Below are 10,849 nucleotides of genomic sequence, written 5' to 3'. Positions count from 1 at the left end.
ATTATGCCAAGTTTGGAATCATCATGTTTTTCAGAATCTAAGGCTCGATTCTCCCTGACCGATGTTTTTCTGGAGCATCAGAGCATGTCTGAGCTCGCTGCTGTGAGTCACATTTACGAGAACATAATGCTCCATTTCCTGTGGTGGGGTCCACATGGATTTCACAATCAAATGGATTTCCATATTGTATATGTGAAGGGAGGGAGGCTACAGGGAGTAACCTGACACCAACACTGTGACTCTTCCCTGTTCGAGTCTTTGTTGTCGGATTCTTCAAATAAAACCCAAACTTCCCCGTGAACATGCTTTTGTTTCTATGAAAGAAGCCTCAGGAATCTGCTTTTCAACCACTCTGACGAGCTGATGTTTATCACCGCAACTACCCGGCTGAATTCTTGAAGGTTTTTTCTATCTAAATAAACAAACAGCTCTAAACGAGGATTATCAGGATTATTATTATCATGATCACGTGGTTGTTATTGCTCTCACTCTTCAGAGAAAGTACACAAGATGGACAAGAAGACGGTGAGTATGTCATCCTCTAACCTCTGTGACAATCTGTAGGTACAGAAAGTATCTGATATTTTTAGTAAAGAAGTCTCCATTTTCAGCAAAGGCTGTAATTGTGTATACAGGATATTTTTTTATGTGCAGATTCTTACTGGTCATAAAACAAACAAATACAGTGCGTGTCAGCAAGATAAAGTTACAGCATGCGAGGGTGGAGGTGTGGTCATAGGTGGCCCAAGAACTCATTTTTGTGGATGTGAAAGAATATGTGCATAATTTCTTTTTAAACATTTTGTGTGTGTAGAAATAGTTTTTTTCTTAATTCCTATTCTGAATCAAATTGATAATTCAAATTTGTTTCACATAAATGTTCAAAGTTTGCAATTTTTCAGAACCAAGGTCATTGTAACTGGCAGACTGGTGCAGACAAGTCTGCAAGCTATCTTCTTTACCTTCACTAATTTGTGTGGATTTCTTGTTCCTGTCTGTCAGTTTTTGAGCATTTTAAATGCAAATATCTGACAAATAATATCACTTCCTGTGTGGTTAATTCTCTTGACAGAACCCCAAAAACTCTGTTTCAGCTTTGTAGAGAAAAATATTATTGTATTATTAAGAAATATATAGCAGACATCCATGTGTGGACACATATGTTCAATGACTTGATGAAGTGGTTTGAAAAAAGACTTTACAAACCAGCAGCGCATCATCTTTGCCCTTAAATCACACATCAGTTAGCTGTACAACATCACATGACTGCACAGTGGCTTTTCTTTTTCATCTTGCTTTTTTAAAAAAACATAATCGGTACAGAAAATCACCTGTTATTCCCCGAAACTAAAGTGTTCCCTTGCTATTCCTCATCAGTCAAGTCTAAAAATAGAGCAGAGCTTTCAAATGTCTGCTTAGTAAGTTGTTTTTATATTTACTCTCAGCTCCTCCCAAAAAATGATACAGGCAGCACGATTTAACCACTGATTTTGGACTCTGCATTTTTAAGCCTCAGTGTTTTAGTGTCCTAGTCACCCCATCTGGCAGACATAATGGACGTGCCTATAATACTATACTTGTTCATGACACTGTTTGTGTCTGCTAGATACCAGAGGCCATTAACAAAATATCAGTATGAGTCTGTGTGCTCACTGACAGCCTAACTATGTCTTTTTTATCTCAAGAATTGCTCAGTGTTCCACTTTAACCATAAAATGTCCTGTGGTCACTTCCTTTAGGTGTTTTGCGTTGTGGACCTCAGAATGTGACTCTTGACTACAAGAGTTTCCTGTTAAAGTGGGAAGATGACCCTTCTTGCTCTGTGATACGAGATGGGCTCGTGTACGAGCTGCAGCTTCTCATTGCAGACAAACCTGAACACAATGTAAGAGATTATTATGGGTAACTATAATCCTCACTTCTGTAGCCTCCAAACAAAAAGCTGTTCCTCTAATGTGTTTATGATAATGTTGTAGGGTGAAGTTGTTGTGGCACCTGCACAGATAGGATCTACTCATTCCTGGAAATGGACTTCCCATTTACCATCGCAGTGTGTTCGCCATTCAGTCCGGCTCAGGTCCCAATACAACAACCAATCAAGCCCATGGATGCAGAAGACGCTACCTGGTTAATATTAAGTTCAAATCATTTGATCTTTTTTTGATTCTTAAACACTTTACAGTCTCGTTTATTCTTATCACTGTGCTTCTTCAGACCAGGGTGAAATACTGGTTCTCCCAAGAGACCAAATATTGGAGGTGGGCAGCACAGCCACATTCTGCTGCATGGTGCCAGACGGGGAAAGTATTAAAACAATGTTTCTACTTAACTATAAAGGCACTAATGTAACGACTACAAAGATCAGTGAACATGTGCACTCCCTGACTGTTCACCTGGACCAACAATCAGAAAACTGGAGGGATGTAATATGTGAAACAACCAAAGGAGACATCAGCGGAGCCAGTTTTCATGCTGGATGTAAGTATGACACAAAGTACTGAGAAAAAGGAATTACTGTACACACAACACAGGCCAGGGAGCTTTTGATAGCATTTTGTCTTAATGAAAAAAACCATCACTTAAAAACTGTATTTTGTACTTACTCTTTTTTTTGTCTATTGTTAACATTTGTTTGATGATTTGAAACATTTAAATTTGGCACAATGAGGCCAAATACTTTTTCACTGCACTGTAGCATTTGAGGGCGGTTTGTGGTTTTGTCAAATGTACCTTGTAATTAAATGCTGGTTCTTCTTTTTTGTTTTCTTGACATTTCCCTTAAATTTAGACCCCCCTAGTGACAGTAGTCTTCAGTGTGAAACCCAGGATCTGGAATCCATCGATTGTTTTTGGAATATAACAAGGAAAATAGAGGATGTTGAAGAAGTGAGAAGAAAATACCTGCTCCAGGAAAGGTAAAAGGAAATACACAACACCTCTGTTGTAACAATGAGCTCCAGTATGGGACTAAAGAAAGGCTAGTCAGAATAAGTAAATAAAATGTAATCTGACTACTGATTTCAGAAAAATATTATACAGTCACTCCCTGCTTTACATATAAATGTCTTTGTTGTACTAGATTTCATTTCATTTTCTCTTTCTGAATAATTGATGAAGCAACCTCTGTTGGATTAGTGAGGTAGACGGGAATATGTGAATGGCCGCAGTTGGGACCACTGAAAATCTCTTATGTTTATATGTTTGTTATATACAGTCCAAAATGCACAAACATCGGTTAGTTTGTCTTTTTCTTTTTCTCTCACTATGAAAGCTAATGGGCTAAATGGATACCACACTCAGGCACAGTAGTATCGAGTACTGCATCATACTTTGTGTTTACTTTGTGGTAAACAGAGAAGCCAACAGAAGCCTTTGTGGTAAAGATTTAAGCTACTTATGCTTTTGCACTACAGCATTGGGAAAATGCTCACAAAACCTGCCGGTGGAGGCTGGTGAGAGAAAGGGCCTTTATTTGCTTCCATAAAACATTAGCAGTCCTGCTGGGTTCTTCGATTTTTTGTTGTTGTTAATATTTAAGCAGTGTATATTTTTACATTTTAGCCCATGCAACATTGGACCAATGCATCAATTGGGTAAATGCTCGCAAAAAGTGGAGCTGGATGCTGCTGAGAGGAACTGGACCTTAACAGTCACTAATCCTCTGGGAAAGCTCGAGCTCCATGACAGGGTGGACCTGACCAAAAGAGGTAAAACTTTGGAAAAAACGAGGGGAAAAAGGCTATTCTTAATCTTTAAGATCAGCTGATTGTTGTGATCTCTTGTTTTAGTGCACATGGTTGCTCCAGACAAAGTGGCAGCTTCAACTGTGAACCCCAGAAACATCAGTCTGAAATGGAGCTGGACTGTGAAGAAGTACAGTAATCTCAACATCACATGCCAAGTACATGTCAGTGATGGAAACTCTAATACCAAAGTGAGTAGATTAAAAAGGAGGCTAAGGTATTGGCTTTTCAAAGTAAAAGTCTTCACTGAAGTCAGCTAACATAATTTTTGTCCTTGTAGACTGAAAACATTGGAGTTGGCCTCACAGCTGCAGTCATCAAGGACTTGATACCACACTGGGACTATGACGTGAGGGTCCGATGTGGAACAGCACAGCATTTCTGGAAATGGGGTGACTGGAGCAATAGTGTCAAAATCCGCACGAAGGGTGATGGTAAGTTGTTTTTGTTTTTTGTTTTTTTTTAAGAGAAAAGACTTTAAAAAGTTTGTGAATGTAACAGATGTCGTTTGTCTGGTTGCACCACAGTTCCAGATGCTCTTGACGTGTGGATGAAGGTGAAGGCAGACCAGGCTGTAATCTCCTGGAAGGTGAGTCCAAGTTGGCTTTTACAAGGCTTTTATGAGGCCTCTTGGTAAGGTCTAAATCTGGAAACTGACTTACTTTTGGAGACAGCCTCAAGTGGTCTTTAGAAAAACTAGAGCTTTTGGTACTTGCATGTTGGATTCATTTTTTTCCTCACAACTTGATGCAATAAAAAATATCTTTATTAAATCTATTTGACAAAATATCAGTGCAACATCTTATACAGTCAGAAAGTGATGTTTCAGAGGACACTGTTACCATTTCAGGTCTTGATGTTACATCTCCACAGGTGCCACTGACCAATCAGAGCCATGGAGAAATCTTTGACTACAAAGTGTCCTGGGCAAAGACCAAAGACAAAAATCAGTCAAACCAAACCAACGTGTCCAGAAGCAATCACAGTCTTACACTCACGCTGGACCCCAGTGAGGAGTACATGGTCACTGTCACGGCTAGAAACATAAACGGCAGCTCATCACCATCGACCATCATCATCCCCCGCTGCAATCTAGGTATGAAGCTAACAGAGCACCACACATTACAGATAAGCTCACTTTGATTTCCATTTGGGGAAGAGGTTTGATTTTATCTAATCTGTGCAGAAGGCTGTAAGCAAAAGGTTTTCCAAACTAATGCAGAAAAGGAATAGCAGTTTTCATGATCACATGATTGAGATTATATCTATTATAAGTATACAAATTTGTAATTGTTGTTTATATTCTATATATCCAAGTCATGATGAGTATGTACATTTTTGCACATTTTATTGGTCTGCAAAGGGAAGCTAAATGCCTTAAAAGTGCATGAAACTGTTTTTAAAACCCATGAAAAATTCTCAAGGTTTAACTATATATACTGATTTAACCTCTTCCTTTTTTAAGTGGAGTATGTTGTAAAATCTAATTTTAAAGAGTCTTTTTCAGATACATCCGAGGTGAAGACCTCCTGGATCAGTGGCAGCAATGGTAGCTTCTTCCTGTCCTGGCCTGATAGTCCTAACGCCAGCTGTGGCTACATAGTGGACTGGTGTCCAGTCTTCGGTAATTGCACCTTCGAGTGGATGAAAGTGCCTCCCAACAGAACTCATACCACAGTTTTTTCAAGTACGTCCTCATCTTTGCCTACAAAACTGTTGCAGATCATATTTGCATCTGTTTCAGCACAGCTCCTTTTGTTGTTCCAGAGAACTTTGAAGATGGTCGGAGATACCTGCTGTCCATATACGCCTGCACTGAGGGAGCTGCGGTGCTACTACAGAGAAGAAAGGGCTACATCAGAGAGACCAGTAAGACTGATTCAGTGATTTCTCACAAAATGCGATGGTTCAATCAGCAGTGTATTTTATGCATGTCACATCTTTCCAGAAATAGGAGTCGAGCTGTTTAAACTCAAATACAAACAGGAAGACTCGGCTGTTGAGGTATCCTGGGAGCCCATACCTCTGGAAAAGCAGACTGCTTCCATCCATGGATATATTCTCTACTACCAGGACAAGAGCGGGAATGTTTTTAACGTGAGCACAGGTACAGTATGAAGGCATACTCACTCAGGCCAGCTAAGATTTCAGTCTGGACATTAAGTATAGGATCAGCTTCCTGTTTACGTCCTGCCATACGATGAGCTTTCTCTCCACCTACGAGGATCCTCAGCATGAACATTCTTCCCAGCATCTGTTTAACTGTCAGCGGTGCCTCAAAATGTGTTTGAGTTTGGGAAATGAAAGCGTATTTGGATGGAACATAGACTTATATAATGCCCGCTTGTGGTGCAAGTTTAACAGAAACCAAGTCCCCCTTTTTAGTGGTGTCAGTCTGTCGATTTAAGCAAAGTATGACTGCAATTGGATAAATTAACTAAGAATTATAACAGTTTAACTTGGTTGCAGAAAAGATCAGATTGGGGGGGAAGTGTCTGACACAAAAACGTTTTAATAATTATGTTCTTAGCCAAATCCATTTGTTCTTTATTGGTAAATGGTAAATGGACTAGTTCTTATATAGCGCTTTTCCACTCTTCTGAGCACTCAAAGCGCTTTACACAACTTGTGCATTCACCCATTCACACCCATTCGCACAAGCACAACTGACATTCACACACATTCATACTCCGATGAATGCATCGGAGAGCAATTTCGGGTTAGTATCTTGCCCAAGGATATTTGGCATGCAGACTAGGGGAAGCCGGGAATCGAACCACCAACCTTCCGATCAGTAGATGACCTGCTCTACCACCTGAGCTACAGCCACCAATATTGCACACTTAACTGCAATATTTTGCTGAGTTTGTTTATAAATGTATTGCTGGCACTAGTAGGACAGCACACTTAAAGCCTTTACACACTGGACGCGCAAAGGTTGTGCAAATATTTTGTGTGTTAGAAATATTTTTCAGGTTTACCTATTGTTAATACAGTTGTTCACACCAACAATGTAATTTTGCTCAATGAAGTTATGGCTTTTCTTTTTTTGAACCATGAACCATTTTTCTGATTCTATGGATGCAAAGACACAGATCTGACCAATTAGACCACTGCATTTAGTGCGCTGTAGCTCAAAACAAATATCACACTGTGATCCTTAAGTATGTTCAAATGCGGCTGTGATACAACCTCCTGGTTTAAACCAGAATCTTTTCTTCTTTTTCTGGTTCAAAGTTTTAGGACCAGCTGTCATCACTTCATGTTTTGATTGAAGTGTGATTTTTTTTTTTTTAAGGACATATTTTTCAGAAAAACACAAAGCTTTCTGTGTGTATGTACACAATATGAATTCACATCTGAAATATTTAGAATTTTGTGCCGTTTTCTTGCAAAGCACTTGTTGGGTAATGACCTTTAATCACACTATTAAGTTTCTCTTCTGATAACAAAGTCCTGGTTTTGTTTCTCCACACACAAAGATTAGCTTGGGACTGAGATAAATAAAGTAAGTCTCCAGTGTTGCCCGATGATCGTAAACATGTATTTATGTTGTAATAATGGCAGTCACTCTGTGTTGATTTAGATGATCCTGAAGCCACCAGCCTCACTGCAAAGAACCTGAACATCAGTATGTACACCTTCACGGTGACAGCATCAACAGCATTTGGACTTTGTGGTAATTCATCCATCAATGTCACCTTGAATCCCCCGGGTAGGTTAATTATTTCCCCATATGGACTATTTTCTTTAGTAAGACTGTCAACATTTGTCATTTTCTTTGATTTACTCGATGCGGTTCATTGTTTTCACCAGCTGATCAACTGATAATGCTGATCTTGATATCCCTGGGAGCAGTTTTTCTTATTCTGTCTGTCAGCACAATTATCTGCTACAGACAATGGGCATGGTAAGCAATGCATATACATTTTCTGTGAAATATTGTCCACTTTTGCTTCCAATCATTGTCCGACATTTATTTTAATGCATTTTCTCCCAACAGCATCAAGCACAAAGTCTATCCTCCAATCCCAAAACCAGTGCTGACTGAAAAGTGGCTGGCATCACCGGTAAGTTTTTTTTTTTTGTGTTCCTAAATCTAACCAATTCGTTTCTGGTGCCAAACTTAAGTTCAACTTAACTCTCAGATATATTTCAGATGTAGAGTTGGGTGCATTAACAGGGTATTCAAATGTTTGCACACTGACTCACTTTTTGCTGATTCACTTTTAGAGCCATTTGAAGTGTTTTGGACATTATAGCATTAGCTAGCTAATGCTAAATCTCTCCACTACACATTTGTACTACTCTGTTATTTATTGGTTTCCTTGTATAGTGCATCATCATAATCGATATGGATCCAGATGTCTTTCCTGTGAATGTGATGTCATTTTCTCTATTTTTCAGGATGAACATACAGTTCGTCATCTTCCCTTTGATCAGAGTTACTACAGTGAGGTCTTGGATGTTCCTGAACTACATGATAAATTCAGACCACCACAGCCTGTTGTTGGCCAGGACTACATGCCTTTTACCTTCTCTCAGACTCCCAAAGGTTACTACAATAAGCCTCTGAAGAAACTCCAGCCATGCCTTACTTTACCCACTACAGGCCTCACATCTCAGCCAGGCTTGCCATCTTTTCCAATTAATGATGTGTTTCCTAACCCTTCATATAACCTGATAGTACAGGACCAGGAGTCACAATCACATCCCGAGATCCAGGAGGGGATGCCTATAATTGATAGTGAATGCCAGCCACAGAGTCCTGAAGAGACCTTTACCACAACTGAGTTAGAGGAGGAACCAGACAGTCCCATTTCCTGTGCGTCCACATACATTTTGTTACCACAGAAAACTTCCAAATAGCGGCTGCATGTGTGAACACGTTTAAGCCTTGCACACGTACTTGAAGAGACCTTAACTACTGCATGGAACACAAGCTGCCCTCATCCACACAGTGACCCGCTAGATGTTCAAAGGAGCTCTACTGTTTTCATGTTTTGCTTCAATTAAAAGCATGCAATACATTTTAGTTCAGTTCTGTACATTGGTGGTGTTGTGGTGCTAGTTAGCACTGTCACCTTGTTGCAGGAAGGTTGTGCGTTCAAATCACCTGTCAACCATTTCTCACGAGAGGAAAATATGTGATTCCTTACTGGTTACAGCTGTGTCACTTTGGCCAGCGGTCAGTTGTGGATTTAAAGAGACGACAGCAGGCTCGAATAAAACGTAACACCAACACACTAACCAACACCTACAACTGCAGCTGGCTTCCTTTTATACTCGCTTCACGTGAGACCACCCAGATCTGGGGTAAGAAACAAATGAAGAAAATACACATCCACATTCAATTCAATTTTATTTATATAGCACCAAATCACAACAAAAGTCGAATCCAGTCTGGAAGCTGGTTCCACAGAAGAGGGGCCTGCAAACTGAAGGCTCTGCCTCCCATTCTACTTTTAAATACTCTAGGAACAACAAGTAGGCCTGCAGTGCGAGAGCGAAGTGCTCTAATAGGGTGATATGGTACTACAAAGTCATTAAGATAAGATGAGGCCTGATTATTTAAGACCTTGTATATGAGAAGCAGGATTTGTAATTCAATTCTCGATTTAACAGGAAGCCAATGAAGGGAAGCCAATACAGGAGAAATATGCTCTCTCTTTCTAGTCCCTGTCAGTACTCTTGCTGCAGCATTTTGGATTAGCTGAAGGCTTTTCATCAAGTTTTTAGGACATCCTGATAATAATGAATTACAGTCGTCCAGCCTGGAAGTAATAAATGCATGAACTAGTTTTTCAGCGTCACTAAGAGACAGGATATTTCTAATTTTAGAGATGTTGCGTAAATGGAAGAAAGCAGTCTTACATATTTGTTTAATATATGCGTCGAAGGACATACACAAATATCAAACCAAAATATAATACAAAGAAGACATATTTACACATATACAAACTCCAATAACAGCTTGAACAACATTTGTGCTTTATTCAGTGATGTATATTGGAAACACCCTAACCTAAACTCCCCACATTGACACATTGGTTTACCCCAGAGGAAGCAACTAGGAAAAGTTGAGGACTGCTAACACACATCAACCCCCTAAATAGCAATCACTCATACACTGATAAAAATACAGGTAATGGAATCCCTGGTCTGCATTACAGGCTGGTTGGAGTGACTAATGGAGGTTACTAGGGTGAAATTGGTCACGATAAGCTATACAGTGCTGCATCGAAAATCTTGCAATTGCAGGTTGCCAGCAGTTTGCATGGAAGATACTGGCTTGCCTGCAGACACTCAATAACTACCCTCTGAGCTCGAGTTACACTGTGAGAAGTGTGATGCTAAAAACTGGCTTTACAGAAACCTGTCAGTGAATACGCATTTCTCCCTGTCATCCAGAGATTTCCATGAGGTCCCCACTTGGCCTCTAGAACAGTCTAAAATTTGCGTTTTGTTCATTTTGTTTGTTGGACAATTAAAAGCCAACGGTGTAAATAAAGAAAATGTATCTAGAAATTCCACTCAGACATTTGAGAAAAGCCTTTCTAAAGCCTGATTTATTTTCACGTGAATCCTGTGAATTCTGTACAAATGTCAGCTGTTTGCATTTTCAATTTAGTGCTGTTGTTTGAATCAGACTGCCATCATCACAGAAACTGAGCTGATCATGTTGGAGCGAAGAGAAAATGAACAATAGAGGATCTCAGAACTGACAAACTGATTTATGTGTATTTTATGTATTTATGAGTGCCCTACCTTATTGAAAAAATGTGAATAGTTCCATGTAGCTTTGAGAGGTCTTTGCTGTTGATTTGTTTATAAGAACCAAGAAATTACGATTGATTCAATGCTGTAAACCAATAAAACAAGAAGCTTCAAGTGTTTTAATGTCATTTGATTTTGCCTGGTTACCTTCAAAGAGTTTTGATTTAGAGAGAAACATTACGGCACCATGATGATCTGCTGTGGTGATGTTTGCATGAATAGTGAACACTAGATGGAGCCAGCACTGCAGTACTGATGATAATGAGCTGTCACACATTACATGTCTGGGGTGCAAAGTATACGAGTGCATTTACACAGCAGTTGTACTT

General features: G+C 39.6%; 1 protein-coding gene across 2 annotated transcripts; it reads left to right on the top strand.

Moving 5' to 3' along the window:
• Nucleotides 1-206: 206 nt before the first annotated feature.
• On the top strand, nucleotides 207-10,648 carry LOC309711157 (leukemia inhibitory factor receptor-like). 2 transcript variants are annotated; one of them, XM_082541238.1, is made up of 17 exons: nucleotides 207-525; nucleotides 1,740-1,885; nucleotides 1,977-2,127; nucleotides 2,215-2,478; nucleotides 2,789-2,915; nucleotides 3,562-3,707; nucleotides 3,789-3,934; nucleotides 4,024-4,177; nucleotides 4,271-4,332; nucleotides 4,617-4,839; nucleotides 5,239-5,430; nucleotides 5,511-5,612; nucleotides 5,692-5,850; nucleotides 7,330-7,458; nucleotides 7,560-7,653; nucleotides 7,747-7,813; nucleotides 8,151-10,648. In XM_082541238.1, the coding sequence occupies exons 1-17, from the start codon at nucleotides 462-464 to the stop codon at nucleotides 8,610-8,612; spliced, it is 2,688 nt and encodes an 895-aa protein (XP_082397364.1). In that variant the 5' UTR covers nucleotides 207-461; the 3' UTR covers nucleotides 8,613-10,648. The 2 variants fall into 2 exon arrangements, with proteins under 2 accessions (XP_082397364.1, XP_082397365.1); XM_082541239.1 differs by having other exon boundaries at nucleotides 208-525; nucleotides 5,251-5,430.
• Nucleotides 10,649-10,849: the final 201 nt, after the last annotated feature.

Source organism: Aulonocara stuartgranti, assembly GCF_965226115.1.
Source record: "Aulonocara stuartgranti genome assembly, chromosome: 7".
Taxonomy (NCBI): Eukaryota; Metazoa; Chordata; class Actinopteri; order Cichliformes; family Cichlidae; genus Aulonocara; species Aulonocara stuartgranti.
This window is presented reverse-complemented; position numbering and strand designations above follow the sequence as displayed.

Coding starts and splice junctions, on each gene's coding strand:
- LOC309711157 (XM_082541238.1), top strand. CDS start 462: ATGATCACGTGGTTGTTATTGCTCTCACTCTTCAGAGAAAGTACACAA. Junction 526..1,739: donor ACAAGATGGACAAGAAGACG/GTGAGTATGTCA, acceptor CACTTCCTTTAG/GTGTTTTGCGTTGTGGACCT. Junction 3,935..4,023: donor ATGGAAACTCTAATACCAAA/GTGAGTAGATTA, acceptor TTGTCCTTGTAG/ACTGAAAACATTGGAGTTGG.